Raw genomic sequence first — 20,419 nt, 5'->3', positions numbered from 1 at the left:
CCCATCAAATGTCAAATGAAGACAAATTGAAGTGGGGATCTGACCTCAGTGCCCCCTCCGATTTCCATGAAACTTGGCAGGTGTATAGAGGGGCCCAAAGGAAGAAATACGTGTTTTTGTGTTTCAGCTAAAAAACTGTTTTAGGGGGCAAACCCCCTCTTCAAATGTCAAAATGAGGAGAAATTGAAGTGGGGATCTGACCCCGAAACCACCTAAATATTGCATAGGAAGAAACAGGGGGTATAGGGCCCCTCTATACACCTGCCAAGTTTCATGGAAATCGGGGGGGATATGGAGAGTTTTGAAACGTATGCTAAACATTTTCACTGGTACAACATTAAGCATTTAGAGACTATTCACCACAAAGTAAACTTTTAATAATGGTATTAATATTATTTTCGATAAGCATGCCCCTACACGTACTGCACGAATAACTAAGAAAAAAGTACCGTGGATAACCGACAATACCAAATTATTAATGAAACAAAGAGACAATGCTCTCAGAAAATATAAACTGATTCGCGTACTTTCGCCATGGCCTTTTTCCAGGTCTTGTACGCTCGCATGCGTGACCTTCGGCCACGTTCTGGACGCAATCACGTTATAGATGGGATTCCTCAATGATCTTAATGACTTTAAAATTATCTGCATGTTGTATTGGATGAAGGGGAACAAGGGTATAAGTTGGCTAATTTGAAAAATTTAGAAAATAATTTTATGGAAGTGCTCTAATATGGTATAAATATTCAACACATTATTGTCTATTCTCATAATAATAAACTGGGCAATTATTGTCCGTTTAAAAATAGTTAGATATTTCAGATAAACGAATTGAATAGCGACACTATATTGCAAAGGCAGTATTTATGTCTTTTGTAATATTCACATTTTAAATGTAACTAGCTGATTACCCGGCGTTGCCCGGGGGTTTAATGAATTCTAACTATAGCGTAAATTGTAACTAATTATTTTTACAGCTATTTAAAAGCATAAGTACACTATACAAATTATAAGGTAATATATTTTACAAATTCACTATAATATAAATTTAACAACAATTTATGAACGACATTTTTAGTTCCAACCCTTAGAGCAAAAATAAATAAATTGCACGGCAATGGGAGTGTAACTTTTCATCTTAGCGGACACGAAAACTATGGATTCCACACTAATATCGATCGTTCTACATGCCACCCCCTAACACCCCCTCCCCAGGGATACCAGTGATGTTTTGGAGTTGAACGGCATTCGGAATGTCACTATTCATCATAGCGACCTTGAAAACTATGGATTCCGCACTAATATCGGTCGTTTTCGATTATTTTTACATGTCATCCCCTTCCCACTCCCACCCCTAGGGGGTGCGAGGGGTGTCTTGGAATTGAACGGCATTGGGAGAGCCACTATTCATCTTAGCGACCCCGAAAACTGTAAATTCAACATTAATATCGGTCGTTTTCGATTATATGTACATGTCACCCCTTCCCAACCCCACCCCTAGGGGTGCCAGGGATGTCTTACCCCCACAGTATTTCATTCCAGATTGTAAGTCATATGTGTACCAAATTTGGTCATCGTGAATATCACCAATTATCTTAGCGACTCCAAAAACTATGGATTAGACACTTATATTGGTCATTTTTGACATTTTATTTTTCACCCCCTCTCAGCCCCCCATCTCAATAGGTGACGAACTTGAAGTGAAACGAGTGTCACTATTCATCTTGCTACCCCGAAAACTATGGATTCCACACTAATATCGTTCGTTTTCGATTATTTTTATGTGTTACCCCTTCCCACCCCAACCCCTAGGGGTGGCATTGGTGTCTTACCCCCGCAGTATTTCTTTCGAAATTGCAAGCGATACGTGTTCCATATTTGGTTGAAATCGCTCCAGGCGTTCGAGAGTTATGCCGGAACAAACATAGACACATCGATCCATTTTTATATATTAAATTTTAAATAATAATTGTTTTCCGTCATTTCGTGCGCTCGCCGACGTGGTTCGCTTATTTGGAAAGTTTTGAACGTACCTTTGTGTGTTACAAATACGTAGTATGCAAAATATTCAAAATTATCTATTTTCTTAATAATAAAGTTAGTAAGCAATAACCGTTTGAAGATAGTTAGTTAGATTTCTTGTATAAACAAATTCAATAGCGACATTAAATTGAGAAAGCAATGTTCACGTCTTTTGTTATTTTAACATTTGTAAACGTAATTGAAAAATAATTGTTTTCCGTCTTTCCCATCAAATTCCTGCCTCTCCTCTGTAATAAATTCCGATGCTCATGTTTTGAAATTCCAAACGTCTAGCAAAAGTCCCTGACGCCTTTGAAAATAAACTTTCTTTAAATCCCTAGCAACGTCAGTTTCCATGGACAACAACAAGGACGGCAAGCTCTAAAGATTTGTTTGTTATTATACCCCTAAACATTTAGTTAAAAGAAGCACGATGTAGATATTTTCGCATTGAGTATAACAAAGTATACGTAATTATATGTGGACTGAATCTTCTTCTTATGTAGATGTCTTCATTGTTTGAGGCACCTTTTCAAAACCATGAGTTCATTCATCTGTGTGCTATTGATCTATTGAAATATAATGTATTTCGACAATTAAGAATAGAAGGAAACAAGGTGTGCTGCAAAAAATGCCCGTGGCAACGGTTGCTAACGACGTGAAAAAGGTCATTTTCACCCTTAAGGAAGCACCGATTGAGTGATTTTTTAAGTTTCTCGGCCTTTTGGGACTATTTAATGGGGGGTTGTACTCGGGCATTTTTGGCCTCGGGGGCTTCCATCATGGAGAACATTTGTGTCAGTGAGTCAGTCAGTCAGTCAGTCAGAGGTGGGATTGGGGCTTTAGGACGAACAATTGGGATTATTATAAAGAAGTGCGGAATTTCACCACGTCGGTTATAAAAAAATCCTACCTCTCGTTCCACATCAACAGAAACGTCCATGATTCGAAATTAATATGGAAAGATGTAATGAAATGTGATATTAACGGAAAGGTGAAGCCGAGTGTTCCACACTTTTTAAATGATCGCATCTGTTAAACACCCACTTTATTGACAGTGTCAGTCCTTTATCCAAGAAACCGATTTTATCCTCGAAGAGTGCGAACGCTTCCTTACAACTACATTTACTGAAAACGACGACACCTTATTCTTTCGGCCCGTCAAAGAAGCAGAAATTGCACAACTCGTGTCCGTTTAAAATTCTCGTGGCACAGACGGCATATACCTAAAAATGATAATGCTAATTCTTCCACACATTATTTCACCTCTAACTCACTTGATAAATTTCTCGTTAGATAAGAACACATTTCCGCTTGCATGGAAGAAGGCTAGAATCCTGCCCTTACGGAAGAAACGACACGTGACCGACATGAACGACTTACAACCAATTAGTATATGGCCTGTTTTATCAAAACTTTTATCGATAAATCAGTGTACAAGCAGATAAAAAGTCTTGTTGCCAAATATCAAATATTGCCTGCAGTACAGTCTGGTTTCCGACCTTCCCACAGCACTGCAACGGTGCTCATGAAAGTACAAAAGGACGGCATTTTACAAACGCTGAACGAATGTAAGGCTGCAGTCTTGGTATTGCTAGATTTGTCCAAGGCGTTTAATCTTGTATCTCATGAGTTATTCTTTTCGAAAATGAGTTACTACGGTTTTTCGCCGAGAGCAATAAAATTAGGGGGTGATATTTAATCAGAAACCACGTAAACTCTCAGAGTTCAAAAGCTTATGGTATACTTAGATCACTCTATAAATCATCGAACTTACTTTCGACTGATGTTAAATTGCGTCTTTTGTAAGCTCTCGTTCTTACCATCTTCGATTACTGTGACGTTGTTTACGGTGATAATTAACTAAGAAGAATACTAGAATTGTACAAAAAGTACAGAATTCTTGTATACGTTTTAAATTTAGCTTGAAACGAAGGGATCACATACTGCCTTACTTAAATGACCTTAATTGGCTGAATACGACACCACGCTGAAAACTACATCTGACCTGCACAATATTCAAAATTCTGCAAACAAAAACACCGACATTATAACCGATGTGCCAATTACCATTTCCATGTGCCAATTACATATCCCCATCGGTCTTTCTACGCTTTCCCCCAAGATCTTATTTTCTGCTCTCTGAGAAGAAACCCAGCTGCCTCAAGAAACCCACGTTCGTTCCCATGAAGCCTCCCATATATCACCGCCCCTACTTCAAGGTGAAGGAAACAGTGTGTCCGGCAATAAACTCCGTACAAATTCATCTAAACTCTGGCTCACGTCAAGATAATTTCAGCCCAGATGGAGCCTATCAAGATAATTTCGGCCGAGAAGGAGCTAATCACCTGGAACTTCAGGCATTTAAAATTTAAGAACTTTCTTCCCTTGTTTTGAACAAAGATCCTCTGTCCTCGTGAGATTTTGCAGGTGGCCAGGCTCGGAATCGAGACAATTGCTCCACACATGGTGTTCTCCACGAGACGCATAACTTCCACGATCGCCGCCAGCCCGTCTGGCTCACTGACATCGAATTGACAAGAGTAAATAGCAGAGAATCTTGAACTCCAACCCTGCCAGAACATTTCTCTTCGTATCTCTTCTCGCTTCGATGGGATTTTGGCAGGCAAGGAAGACATAACTTTAACGAAGTGTCCCAGTTGCGAGCAATAGAAATTGAGTTGTGAGCATTAAAATTAATGAGAACAAAATACTTTTCTTTCTCGAGATCAGCTCTCAAACAAGGTGCTATTGTGTTTTTATGTCAAGGGATTCTCACCCTTACCACCCCCGTGTGTTACGATTATCGCCCCTACATGCAGAAGTGACCACGTGTGATCGGAGCAAAAAGTTCAACGACCAATAGAGTGAAGGACAATTCTTCGGAGAACGGAAAGAAAAGACGAAGTAAGGACTTAGCAGGGGCAGTGTAAAGTTAGAGTGGAAATAGACATTACGATTTGGCAGTTCGACATTCACTTTTTAGAGAGACAGTTTTAGAACATTCATTCACAGTTAAAAGTTTCAGATAGAAACTTTGATTTTCAGCACCTTTGTAGGTCAGAGAGAAACTGTTTTCTCTCTCTAGACCATGATTATATTCCTAGCTTTGGGTGCTTTAATGTAGTGTTTACGTATAAAACCGACCATCAGCGGTCCGCGTTGCTCACCTGTTTAGACCCGGTGCATTGTGGGTACGTGACAGTGTTTTTTTTATGGTGCCTCAGTAGGCGAGCGGAATTGTAAGTATGTATACAGTGGTGTATTAAATATTATGTCGTAACTTATTTCAGTGTCCAGTGTTCTGATTTCTGATATCCGATTCCTGATTTTTAAATTCATGATAAATTCATGGTAAACTTGGCTAGTAAACGAAGACCAATGTCGAAGGAACATCATCGTCCTTCTCCATTGGCCGGACCAGTGACCGTTCACGCAATTTACAATTCTAATCATATCTAATTCAAATTGTGTTCGTACATCTTAATTGCTCATTACCTGAAAGAACATCCATGCCTATAAATTAGCCGTAATCTAGGATCGAACCCTAAACGCCCCTTATTATTTAAGTTTCTAATTACTGTTATAAATGGCGCCCGAACAGGGACTTGTTTACAAAGCCAAGTTGTCATTTGTTAAGTACTGCTAAAATTCGAAATTTGCACTAAATTTTAAAAGAAATCAGGACACTACAATAGTAGTTGCATGCCTCGCGAGTGAACTAACTTCCGAGTAGCATAAGTTCATAAAGTGGAAACAACGAGTTGACAATATTATTGAAATGCACATACGTAAAAAGTGAAAGTACAAGTAAAAGGGAGCTATGGAGCTAAAAGCTAATTTTGCGGGCGAGATAACTTAGTCGCTACCATGAAAATGAAGTATGATAAATAAATAGACGACCATGCATTAAGAATTTCTAGTGTTTTGTTTTATAATATCAGGGGGCAGAGATTGGTTTGTTTCGCAAATAAATAAAGTGAAATTGTAACTGCAATAATGGCATTGACCTTGGAAGAGCTTAGGGACACCCTAATGGAAATGCTCAAAGCTAATAGTGAAAAGTTAGACTCATTAAAAAGGGGAAATGAAGAATTGATAAACAAAGTAGATAAATGTAGAGAGGATGCAAATGCTAAATATAATGCACTCTTGGAGAGTTATGATGACGAGTCATATGTAAACAAAGGGAAAGATGATGAATTAATTGTTATTGAGGTACAGCAGGCAGAAGTTAGGCCTAATGAAGACTATGTTATTGTTGTGGATATTAGTACAGCTAAGAAGCATAAGTTTGCCAGTAGCAGTAGAGTAACTTTTGAACTAGGAGTGAGGGGGGATATGACCCACTTTAAGAAGATTATTGCTGATGAATTAAGGCTAATTGAGTATGGTGAAATAGGATGGATGTACCGTAATGGGAAGGTTAGGAGTAGGCTGCGTAGCTTTGAAAGTTGGAGGATTAATGAGAGAAGGGGAATAAGGGGGAAAGTAGAGAGTAATGGCAAGAATAATGCATCTACGTTAATGAAAGCTCAAGGTAGCAAGTACATAAATAAATTAATGATACCCCTCTATGATTTGCCTGCCAGCAAGGAACTGAGCAAGGGCACTAAATGTACAGAAGCTAACGTTAACCTAACCAGCAATGAAAGTATGTCACTACTCATGAATCTTAACTGTAGCCAAGACACTAAAGCATATCTTTTTAGCATTCTAGTAGACGAAGTTAACATAGCATTGAGCAACTCCCGTACGGCTCTGCGTAATGTCAGAGGTAAAGGACGGCACGACGTTTCCGCCTCGTTCCGTAACCATGTAGGCCAGACAACACCCAACATGCACAAAATATTTCAAGTATGGAAGGATAACAGAAAAAAGAAGAGAGGTAAAGTACACAAATGTACCAGTAGGTAAGAGACCAGATTTTTATGATGACTGTGCAATGTACACACTTATTACACCAATATGAGTGTAAATAATGAGCAAATTCTTCCAAAATTAATTTTTTCAGTAATTTCGTAGCTGCGGAACAGCAGAAACACCCCATACTTCTTAACAACATACAGTTTTTGAGTTGTTTACAAAACAAAAGCTAAATTAGATCAGAAATTAGCTGTATTTTACAAATTTTTCTGCAAGATGGCATAGCAGCCACTATGATTATCATTAGCAGCCACTATGATTATCATTTTTTGAATGAATAGAAACTTTGTATACCTGATTTATTGGTACCAGTAGTGTTTAAAGACTACCATGATATTTTAATACATTTATAGAGTAGATAAAACGATGAGAAGAATTTTAAAACTGTATAATTGGAGAAATATGAGGAAAGATGTCAGATCTTATGTTGCAGACTGCATTACATGTCAGAGTACTAAAGATAACACACATCCACCTAGACAAACGCTGTTAATGCACAGTATGGAAGGTAGAGATATTGTTTTGTTCATAGATATTCAGGGCCCATTACCAAGGGGTAAGAGAGGTGAAAGATTCTTACTAACTATTCAAAATGCAAAAACTAGGTTTCTAACCGCATACACATTATGTAACAGTACTACCGACAGCATACTACGGAAGCTAATTGACATCTATTTTTTACATTTGGGGATCCCAAATTTAATAGTAAGTGACAATGGAGTCCAGTTCAAGGCAAATAAATATGTACAGTCATTAGCCTCTCTAGGCATAAAGGTTGCTTACACCCCGGTATACAAACCGAGCAGTAACCTAGTGGAGAGGATACACAAAGATTTGAACCGACTTATGCGAGTGGTATGTGAAGGTGCGCATAATGCTTGGCCAGAGCATGTCACCAAAGTTGTTAACTTGTTGAATGGAAGTGTCAACCATTCCACTGGTTTTGCACCCATAGAGCTTCAATTAAATTATCCCATTGACAATGCAGTAAAAACACACTTTGACTTGCCAGCTGGTGAAGAAATGAACTGGGAACACAAGCTGTACATGGCTAGTATTAATACAGCGGGTGAAAGAAACAAAAGAAACACCAGGATAAATGCACAATTGTCCCAAAGGCAAAATGTCTCTGTAGGTAACTTAATCTTTTTGAAAACGCACTTTCTTAGTAGCTTATTGGATGCCATAACCAGGAAATACTGCAATACCTTCTCCGGTCCTTATTACTGCTATCAAGAAGAGCGAGTTGACGTGTTCACGCTGTTGGACTGCTGTACCGGCCAGATGGTAACCAATCAGCATGTGGAAAACATGAAGCTGTGGCACTGTACCGAAGGTAAAAGGACATTGTACCTCAGGATGTTGAAGGGTAAGAGACCAGATCTTTTTCCACAGGATGTTAATGATACACATGTTACATAACACACATACTTTAAAAAGGGAAGTCCTCTTAAAGGACTGGAGGCTGGGAGACTCTTTTACACTTGATTCTCAGGATGGCGTAAATAGAATCTTGTTCTTTATTTCTCCTTCAACCTTAAAATTGGTTCTTAAAAACAATATTTGGCTTATCTTTCATTTTCCAAACTTAAAAGCGTTACGCTGTTAAATAAGGCACTTAAAATGAATTTTCAGCATAAAAGCTACAATTTTTGAAACAAATTTTTACATTTAGAACTTAATAATAACAATTAAACTATAAATTACTTAAATATAAAGAGTTAAGCTTGTATTGCTTCATAAAATTGAACTACTATGACATAAAAATCCAAATTTTGTCTGTACTAGTACTTTTGCGGAGAACTTAAATTTTAAATCAACCATAAAATGCTCAATTACAGTCGGATCTTTATGAAAACTAATTACTGAAGTCATAAACAGACTACCCTTGAGGGAAAATACAACAAATCAACCAGGACTTGCATAATTTTATTTTTAATTATCCAGTTTTTATACGAAGGTGTCTTGTATCGGAGGCTCGTAAAACGAGAAACTTCGAATTTATGTAAAAATTTTACTTTTATTTCAGGATATTTACTTCAAACTTGTTTAATTATTTAATATAAGTGTTCAAGAAGTTTTGCAACCAACTACCATTTAAAGTTAGTGAAAATCAGTGTTGCCAGCTAATTGTTTTTGAAATTTTTGACGTTCCGAGGAATTATTTTCCGAAATCACCTTCTTCAATGTACTGATTTAACCAGCATACCTGTGACTTGTGTAATCATACAGTATAATAGTTACTAGGTAACAATTCATTATAAATGGTTTTGCAACCATCAACTTTAATATTTTTCTCAGCATGTGTGCCTACCTGTACATGCTGAATGTGACAGATGACCTGATGATAGATAAGAATTTAAAATGAAAAGGGAGACCAACTTCTTCGTTTTATATATCTCCCTAGGGTTAATTTCTTGTTATAGAGAACCTCAAAGATCAAAATTTCTATTCTCAAAGGAGACTAGAACCCAAAATTTATTTTGCCACCATTTTGGAATACTTTTGGTATACCCCGGGTAACTTGGAAAGATTTTTTTTGGTGTGGAAGTTAAGGAGTTAGGAAGAGGAAGTTTGGAGCACACCGCGTGTCACCTGTCCTCCCAACAGCTCATAAGACGCTATGGCAGCGTGAGCTAAACATGATTTAAATATCGATTTGACTTAATCATTGCGGAATTCGACAGTTTTCATGCGCGGAGCATATTTAATTTACACTTTGCCTTCTTTTGGCTTTAAGGGATTTTTTTTATCAACATATTATCTTGCTGTCGGATTCAAGGGGGGGACTCTTTTATATATACATGCGGGTTGGGTTTTGGACGTGTTCGGTTCCTGGATTCTATCAGCCACGTGAAAGGTCGACATTTGGCTGCTAGAAGTTAGGGCCTAACTATGTAGTCCTCATAAAATAGCCCTGCGGGGCTAACACGTTGCAACAATTGCTTAAGAATAAGTAAGACAACAATTACACTCGACCAAAAAGCAAAAATTTCATACACATGCATACACTTGTAATATAGTTGTATTTTAATCTTTTGATTTTTATGATGTAACTAACAGAAGGTGGTGTTAAGTCATCTGTTTGTAATAATCTCATGCAATTGCTCATATTAACTTCTTTATTATATTTAAACAATAATGTCCTCTAATATTTTGTGTGTTTAAATTTTATGTTTTTATCATTTTGTAATCCTAATTTTTGTAAACTTGTGTAATCAGGTGCAACATTATGTAGGCACACACGTGACTCAGTAAGTCACCTTATCATTTTATTAATGTCTAGTTAGTGGTGAAACTTATAATTTTGTTTATTTAGCCATGTAACCCTTTATTTACTTAGAAGAAGAAGTAGTTTTCTTTATTTTCTTTTTCATTTGTTTGTCAATATTTACAGAAAATATTAATATCAATTGATTATTGATTAATCAATTTCTATGTTTTATCTAAACGTGTATTCTGATCTATTATAGTTAATATTTGATAGGCTAGACACACCAGACCAACCAAGGCATGGAACGGCCAGTGATGTATGATGAAGAAAATAAGTTGGGTCTGTATAGTAAAATAAGGATTAAGTTTGTATAACAACTAGATTCATGCACCATTTAGCTTTGATCAGGAGAAAATGGAGGCTAGATCTCCATAATGATTATTCACTGTTGGTTTTTATGTTGATAAGGAGAGTATTTAAATTTTGGCATTTTAACTGGCTCAAGTTGCATAATTTTACTTAATGTAAGGTATAAGACACAGAATAAATACATCTTCCACATACACTTGCCGACAACACACAACAAGGATTTTGGTGTTATAAGAGGGTTGCGTTAATTTTAATTTGCCCAAGGAGGCCTATGCTTTACATAGCATAAAGAATGTGCCTATGATGCACACATAATTCCTGCCATAGAGCAGAAGATTTGCCCATAGTGGCCATTATAGTTTTAAGTATGCACATGTAAGGGGCTGAATGCCGAGAAGGAGCTAATCACCTGGAACTTCAGGCATTTAAAATTTAAGAACTTTCTTCCCTTGTTTTGAACAAAGATCCTCTGTCCTCGTGAGATTTTGCAGGTGGCCAGGCTCGGAATCGAGACAATTGCTCCACACATGGTGTTCTCCACGAGACGCATAACTTCCACGATCGCCGCCAGCCCGTCTGGCTCACTGACATCGAATTGACAAGAGTAAATAGCAGAGAATCTTGAACTCCAACCCTGCCAGAACATTTCTCTTCGTATCTCTTCTCGCTTCGATGGGATTTTGGCAGGCAAGGAAGACATAACTTTAACGAAGTGTCCCAGTTGCGAGCAATAGAAATTGAGTTGTGAGCATTAAAATTAATGAGAACAAAATACTTTTCTTTCTCGAGATCAGCTCTCAAACAAGGTGCTATTGTGTTTTTATGTCAAGGGATTCTCACCCTTACCACCCCCGTGTGTTACGATTATCGCCCCTACATGCAGAAGTGACCACGTGTGATCGGAGCAAAAAGTTCAACGACCAATAGAGTGAAGGACAATTCTTCGGAGAACGGAAAGAAAAGACGAAGTAAGGACTTAGCAGGGGCAGTGTAAAGTTAGAGTGGAAATAGACATTACGATTTGGCAGTTCGACATTCACTTTTTAGAGAGACAGTTTTAGAACATTCATTCACAGTTAAAAGTTTCAGATAGAAACTTTGATTTTCAGCACCTTTGTAGGTCAGAGAGAAACTGTTTTCTCTCTCTAGACCATGATTATATTCCTAGCTTTGGGTGCTTTAATGTAGTGTTTACGTATAAAACCGACCATCAGCGGTCCGCGTTGCTCACCTGTTTAGACCCGGTGCATTGTGGGTACGTGACAGTGTTTTTTTTATGGTGCCTCAGTAGGCGAGCGGAATTGTAAGTATGTATACAGTGGTGTATTAAATATTATGTCGTAACTTATTTCAGTGTCCAGTGTTCTGATTTCTGATATCCGATTCCTGATTTTTAAATTCATGATAAATTCATGGTAAACTTGGCTAGTAAACGAAGACCAATGTCGAAGGAACATCATCGTCCTTCTCCATTGGCCGGACCAGTGACCGTTCACGCAATTTACAATTCTAATCATATCTAATTCAAATTGTGTTCGTACATCTTAATTGCTCATTACCTGAAAGAACATCCATGCCTATAAATTAGCCGTAATCTAGGATCGAACCCTAAACGCCCCTTATTATTTAAATTTCTAATTACTGTTATAACATACTTATACGACAGACTTCAATTCAGACACGACATACACAACTAGACGACTCGACACTCTAAGAAACTTCATCTGGACAGATTTTCAAAATCCATATTCCTGTCATCCTTCAAAGATGCTTCTGCATGTCGTGTCATTCTTTAGAATGATGGGATCTGTACCTGTCATTGTGCAATTAATGGCTGGGCGGTGTAAGTTACTCATCATTCATCCTCTGATGAGATCACTCGTCATTGGCATGACGAGTTAACGCTTGGCAATGCGAAAGGTACAAATAAATTAAGGAACTAAACTGCAGAAAAGACAATGGTCACTCGTTGGGTTTTGTGAACCTTTGAACCTGAATCATGGCTGGGTGTTAGGATAATTACCTGTCTATCTGATGAATTTAAGATGAATAGAATATACGAAGTCCTCTGTTGGCTTCTCAATTAGTCGACCAGAGCGTCGTCCCACTTCTGCCCTACTGCTCTCCTAACCACTTCTCCCTTCTCAACTCCAATCCAAAAGTCAGTCCCCTCTCAGCTTGTCTCACCTCTATATCACTAGGCCATGGAGCTCTTCCTCCATGCCGAATCGTGTTTTTAATTGCCACTATGCAAACCTCCGACTCCATAGGCAGAAGAAACTACCTGTTTCCTGGATAGCTCAGGAGGTTTGCATAGCACAACACTGTGCATTGTGTACATGCCTCAGAGGCTGAGACAACTGAGAAAAACAAGTGAATGCCCTGGTCAACGTGAAGCATTCAGAGAGACTTAATAAAATAAACATATAATCTTAGGGATTGATACGATATTGTTGGAATGCCCAGCCAACAGATGCTACCTCGTGTGCGACATACAACAGCTTTAAAAGGACATAAACAAAAGTACTTCTAGATGAGCTGGGACAGAGCCTCAGTACACATGACTAGATTCAGCATGCTTACGTTGAAATCAAAACAAGAAAATGAGCAGATTTGAACCCAAGAAGAACATTTTGATGTGTGTGAATGAGTAAAATTGTCTTTATCTTTTTAGAGAATTAATTACTGAATTCATAATGATCACTAATAATTCATTCATTATAATTCGTAATTACTTTGATGTGTGTGAATGAGTAAAATTGTGTTATCTTTTTAGAGTGGCCTTCATGGCGTGGTGCTATGCACAGGGGAACACTTTACCTTTTTTACCTTTTTTTAGAGTGTCAATTATTGAATTCATAATTATAATTCATTCATTATATTTCATAATTACTTTGATGTGTGTGAATGAGTAAAATTGTCTATCTTTATATAGTATTAATTAATTAAATATTTAGAAGCGATAAATGTAATGGAATATTTATGTTATGGTAGTAATTGTATTTCTGTTTGTTTTGTTTTATTAGATTTTGCGGGTTAAGTGGTAGATCAGCCACAGGCAGAACTTCGCCCATGAATTAATCATTTCTAATTCTAATTCTAAAACAAATGCAATATCATGTAGGTCTGTACGGTTTAAGTTGGGATTACTGCCCGTTTCGTTTTTTGCCTTGTCAGCACACAGAGACCAGCTGATCTGCGTTGGCAATTTAAGGCGCGAATAGAAGTCCCCTTCGTCGTTTTGCGAGTGAAATATTTCTGAGATATTCGAGAAATGACTTTACTGATATGACTCTCACGAACCCTAACATTGATTAAGCCATGTTTATAGCCTGTCCCGCCTGTCTCGGGAGTGAGCAAACGTAAACAATCTGTGCAAGTAGTGACAACTCCACCAATGAACACGTGAGAGGAACGGGATTGCATGGAAGGGGGAAAGCGACTGAAGTTACCAGCCTTTCCAGCAGCGTGTACTGCATCGCTCTGGCACTATTCGATTAACCCCACTTCCTTCTCTGTCGCTATGCGCGGCCTTGCTCCAGAGATAATTGAGACAGTGTATAGATGTAATTATATAATCAGTCAGAAGCTTGTAAGTACATATTTGTACGTACGCACACACACACATAAACAATTAATCACAAATTACGTATCTTCCAGATGAACACAATACAACGTAATCAAACGAACACATCATTACATTTGTGGTTTAATGGTAATTTTTATAGCTGCCCACATGTAGTACAGTGGGTACCTTTCACGATCAACACCGTTGACTACATTTTGTAGACTTTTGAGGCTCTGACGCATGGACTCACTGCAGTGAAAGTAATTATTTCTCATGATATTACCATACATGAATTTGTGGTATTATATTACAATCACTAACTTTACAATTGTCGAAAACATGGAGCAAATTAATGTGTAATGAACTCATTTAACTGATCTTCTATGAACGATTTTGCACTTGATTCTGTTTTGTGGTAAAACCCAATCATGGGATACCTTTCAATTTTCCATCCACAAGCAAGAATATCTTGTATTAATTTAATTCAAAAACTGTATGCTTTACAGGAATTCTTTAATCTATTGCACAAAAACATAACATTTTTTGATTCAAATCCTGTTTTTGTATATTAAAAGTAAATAGAAAGTACAAGTTTTAAATCTACTAAACTTTAATATTTCTTTCCTTTTAAATAGGGATAGCTTAATAAAAATTCACGAAATTTTCACTTACATGATGAAACTAGTAACGAATGCATTTTGGGGAAGATAAAGGTTGAACGTTGCTTCCTTGGAAACGTTAGCAGGATTTTCGAATAAGCTGCTTACAATGGTTTGTGCATATCGAAAACGAATGTTTGAAGTCACCATCCAGCTGATTACCTTAGGCCTGAAATATTCCTGAAAGAAAAATTAAGAATATTTCTGTAGTAGTCGAAAATGATTTTAACGTAATGCATGTTCAAGAATGTAATAATTCAATTATAAATATATGAATTGTAATATTATGATAACAGGGTAGTGGACATTGAACACCCAGGATATTTTTATTAATAACAAAATATATTTTAACAGGAAGGAGAAAATTACCCAATTCAACTCTTCCTGTATTATATTACCACAAACATTTTATGACCAGTAACATTGAAATGCAAAAAGATAAAAAATATGATAATGTTATCATTTTTAAAATACTTCTTATAAATTTTGCAATTGTTATGCCTCAGATAGAAAATATATTCCTGAAACTTTTTACCACAATAACAATCCGCAAAATACGACCTGTTAGCCGGTACAGCCTGTATCGCAAGACGAAGTGAGTGATCTTAAATTAAAATTCTTGATAATGGTTCCGTGTTTTTTGAAGTGTTCCCTTCATTACATACAGGTGACAGGTACCCCTCTACGAGAGTTACTTTTATGTAAAATCAATTATAAGTATTCACCTATAGGAACGCCAATTTATTAAGATCATTTACTTCTTTGATCGGACACTATTCTTAAGGCTTGAAGCGGAAAAGAACTGTATTTTAGAGATTGGTAAAGGTGTGGATAGAGAATCTACTAGTGTTTCTTGTGCTTTGTGATTTAAGTTAGGAGTGTATTCCTATAAACTGAGTGTTTAAAAGGTAATATAATAATTGAGTGAACGAAGTGAATTGATAGATTAAGTGAAGATAAAGTGATTAATATGATATAAGTGTTTAATATGGCTCGACGCCATTAAACAAAATGATTACCCAAGTAAGTGACACAGACACTTCGGAATGTATGGAAGTTTGGGTTCCTGCTAGCGTAGCTAGTCAAGACAAAAGTGATGTCTCTCAGAAAAACCTGTCTCAGGATACAGTAAATACACATCAAGTTAAAATATCTAAAGATCATGAAACAATTACATACAAAAATACCCAATTGGGGCCTTATGATGTTTTTGTAAGAAGTGCAAATGAAATTAATGGAACAAATAGAAGAAATATTGGACAGCTACATATACTAAAATTAGGAAAAAAAACTTCATGAAACCAAAATAGAAGGTCTAAAGACAACAATCGAGACCATGGGGAAAAATCTGGCGAAATTGGAATTCAAATCTGCGAAAAATGCTAACAACTTTCTCTCTCATCCAGTCCTAATAAACAATAACTGGTTTGCTTATGTACCAGCACATAAAGTGAGGAGAATGGGTGTAATTAAAGGAATAGATACCTCATTTACAGATGATGAGTTATTAGATAACATAAAACCTAATGTTTTCAACGTACTCAAAGTGAGACGAATAATGAAATACAAAATTGACGAAAATGGAAGTCGAATTGCTGAGCCAACGAGATCAATAATATTGACATTTGATGCCCAAGCCTTACCAGCATATGTAACTTTATATTATTCAAAGACTGATGTAGAGCATTACATTCCCATGGTAAAGCAATGCACAAACTGCTACTATTATGGGCATTTCAAATCTAACTGTAAGAGTAAATTGAAGTGTAAACGTTGTGGGCAAAATCATGAATTCTCAAGCTGTAATAATAATGTCATATGCATTCACTGTTCACAAGAACACTGGGCAACAGACAAAAACTTTTCAGAAAAACAGCGACAAAAGGATATAGACAAGACTATGGCGCTTGAGGGCCTATCTTATCATGAAGCTGTGAAAAAATACCCAAAAGCTACTTTAACTATTGCATCAGTAATACCGAGTGAGAACAGAATATACAACATGTCCTACGCATCAACATGCAAGGAAACAACACAGACCCAATATAATATTAATGCAAATACTTATAAACAAGAAATCCAATACCAAACGCTTCATCACCAACTTCCTAACAAAAGAGCTTTTAATTACGCTCAACAAGTGGATCGTAACCAGGAAACAACAAAGTTATCTCAGGGAAAACGTCCAAAATCATCAGAAACATCTCAAAATCGAGAACAAGAAGAAAGACAGAAACCAGCGACAATTGACAAAACAAAACCACATTGGAAAGAAAAGCAGCAGAGTGGTTCAATTAACTCGGCTTTAGATCAAAAAGACAAATTACTTCCACTATCGCAGAAAATGCAAGCGAGTTCAGATTGTGGATCATCAATGACTGAACCTTTTTTAACAAATTTTTCTAAGTATCTAGCAGGAATATGCAACTTCGCTAATACCTCGTCATCACATAACGTGAAACAGGATTGGTCTGTTGTAGCATCAAGTATAATAAATTATCTAATTCATCACTCAGAATGCCAGGCAGGATAAAGAGAATTATACAATGGAATATTAGAAGCATAATTCCAAATATAAACAGTCAAGAAAACATTATTTACTTTTACCCAGCAGACATTATATTAATTCAAGAAACGTGGTTGAAACCCGAATCAAAAATTAAAGCCTATGGATACCACTGGATAAGACACGACAGAGAGGACGGATATGGTGGAGTGGCCATAGGGATTAAAAATAATTATAGGTTTGAAGTAATACATTTAAGGAATATGCCTGATAATATTCAAATAGTTGGAGTAACAATAGATAGTACTACATTTGTTGCACTATATAATCCACCTTCGTATAAATTACCGTATTCGTTCTGGTGTAATCTCTTCCAACAACTTCCGGCAAATACTTCTATTATAATCGGAGGGGGATATTAACGCACATCATCCATTGTGGGGTTGTTATGGTTCAGATATGTCAGGAAAATCTCTGTGCAGATACATTCAAGAGTCAAATGTAACAATACTAAACGATGGAACTCCCACATATATATCTCGAGACCAAATAAAAATCCTAGTGCCCCTGACATAACACTCGTGACAGAGAATATAGTTGCCGATATTAACTGGAGAGTTCTGCAAAATCCATATAATAGTAATCATCTTCCAATTTTGATATAATTTGATTCAAATATAGATACAACACTTATATCTAGTAATCTTACGGAAAGACCAACACATCCACACTATTCTAAAAATATTAACTGGAACGAATTTTCAAGACAAATCAATCTCTCTACTGAAAATTACCAACAACAAAATTTAGGCAAAGATTATGAAAACTATACATCACTAATTAAAGAGAATTTGAACAGATCTACAATTCCTCGTCAACGTGACTCGAAAAGAAAGATTGCTCCGTGGTGGACGACAAAATGCCAGGAATTGATAAACGCTAGACAAAATGCATTCATCAAATATAAAGAAAACCCAACAATGAACCATTTCTTGAAGTACAAAGAAACAGCAGCCAAATCACAAAGGTACTTAAGGCAAATTAAGGCAGAGTTTTGGAAAAAGTTTTGTTCCTCATTAACAAATGAATCATCCTTAACCACAAAATGGAAAGTTAGTAACAGAATGTCTAATGCCAATAATATTAGTAGATATCATGGAGGCGACATAAGCAGTAAATGGATAACAGAATTTCATCAAACCCTAACACCAGATTCCAGCGACTGTGATTTTAATGCCTTATTAAATTCAATGAATGAATTCACACCATCAACATTGGAATGTCCATATACCAGTGCAGAATTAAGAAGAGTTATAAGTGAAAGGAAACCTTCGTCGTCACCAGGAATGGATGGCATATCATATGAATGTATACAAAACTTACCGCAACTGGGGATAGATAAATTATTAGGACTTCATAACGTGATATGGAATAGTGGACAAGTTCCCCTTCAATGGAAGGAAATTGTTATAATTCCAACCCTTAAACCAGGAAAAACACCTGGATGTTCTAAAAATTATCGTCCAATAGCACTAGCGTCATGCTTATCAAAAAATTATGAACATCTTATACTTAATAGAATTACTTGGTGGATTGAATATAACAATATATTACCAAAATATCAAATGGGATTCAGAAGAGGAATGGGGACAATAGATGTTTTGACTACACTTATTTTAGACATATGGTTGTCAATTGTTAGTCACGAATTTTGTATAGTTGTTTTTCTGGATCTTTCTAGTGCATATGAAGCAGTACTTATAGATTTGCTTGTTAAAAAACTAAAAAAATCTCAATCTTGCTAAGCAATTATTAAAAGTATAGTTGGATTTTTACTACAGAGAAAAATTTATGTTCGTTACGGTCATCAACTTTCGAATGCTCGCACAACTAGTCAAGGACTTCCGCAAGGTGCGGTGTTAAGTCCAACATTATTTAATTTGTATACTTATGATCTTGGTAAACAAGTATTGAAGTATGCGAGATTATTGCAATATGCAGATGATATTGTTATATACAAAAGTAGCAAGAATCTATCTGATGGTATAGAGAAAACACAACTGGCTTTAAAAGAATTATGCACATGGTGTGGTAACAATGGCATAAACATTAACGTAGAAAAATCATCTGTAATTGTGTTCCTTAGAAAAAGATTACGAACTTCAGTTGTGTTAGACATTAATGGATCACACATAAAACAAAGTAGGACACACAAATTTCTTGGTATTATGTTGGATGATAAATTGAAATGGAAAGCCCAAGTAGAACACATAGAAGAAAAGGCGCTTAACCCTTCAAGCCGGGAGTTAAATACCCATCAGCCGCTGCGAGAGGCGGTAATTTTAAATCAGCGAAACAGCGATTTTCGCATAATGTCACAAAATTGAACATATCTTAAAAACCAATTGTTCAATTACAATGAAATTTTCAGGACTTGTAAACGAAACTTCACACTACATAAAAATGTATAAATAATGACATTTATACTACAGTAACAAAAATAATAATAAAAATAAGAATTTACATGTTGCGCTTACAAAGTACTACTTCTGTCTTGTGTTCTTGTTAGTTTAGTCCAACGTTGTGTGGTACAGTTTAAAACATGCTTCGAAACACAGTCCTACTTCACAATCTGAACACCAATATTTTTTTTTGATCTATACCCGTAAGCACAAATATTCCCAGAACAAGATATATTTCTCCACGGTAACTGGTTGCCATTTACGCATTCGTGAATGTGGTTTCAATGTGCTTTGTTGAATATAAGTGTCGGCACATAAGTTAGTTTCTCTGACAATGAGTTATACAACTTCTTTGTCAAAGAACAAAAAAAAGGCATCAAGAACATTATTGACTCCTTTTTGGGGACCCCACAATCCACAAAACGCAAGTCTATTTGCTTTGAAGGAGTCGTCAACTTCCTTCCACTTCCAAGTTACATTCGATGACGTAACAGGTGAGGATGTAATGCCATTTAATTCGCCTTCACTATCACTGACACTATCTACTTCCTGTTCTGCATAGTTTTTGAATAGTTTACTTCACTTTCATTTGTAGATAGAAATGAATAAATTGAACCTTCACTGTCACTAAAAATTTCGTCCGTTTCGATGCCCTTTACCGGCTCGTGCGACGCCATTTCTCAGCTGTTTTTT

At 36.5% G+C, this 20,419-nt stretch overlaps 1 protein-coding gene across 1 annotated transcript in view; it reads right to left on the bottom strand.

The window, feature by feature from the left end:
• The window catches only part of LOC145993909 (inter-alpha-trypsin inhibitor heavy chain H3-like), a 212,628-nt gene that overhangs the window by 116,340 nt on the left and 75,869 nt on the right, over window positions 1-20,419 (bottom strand). Inside the window, exon 2 of the mRNA XM_083129821.1 lies at window positions 14,772-14,938. Within this exon, the coding sequence (XP_082985947.1) occupies window positions 14,772-14,938 (167 nt within the window). The remainder of the gene's footprint in view (window positions 1-14,771; window positions 14,939-20,419) is intronic.

Source organism: Lepisma saccharinum, chromosome 10 (genome assembly GCF_977018435.1).
Source record: "Lepisma saccharinum chromosome 10, izLepSacc3.1, whole genome shotgun sequence".
Lineage (NCBI taxonomy): Eukaryota > Metazoa > Arthropoda > Insecta > Zygentoma > Lepismatidae > Lepisma > Lepisma saccharinum.
Note: the sequence above shows the minus strand (reverse complement) of the source record. Positions and strands in the feature narration are given on the sequence as shown.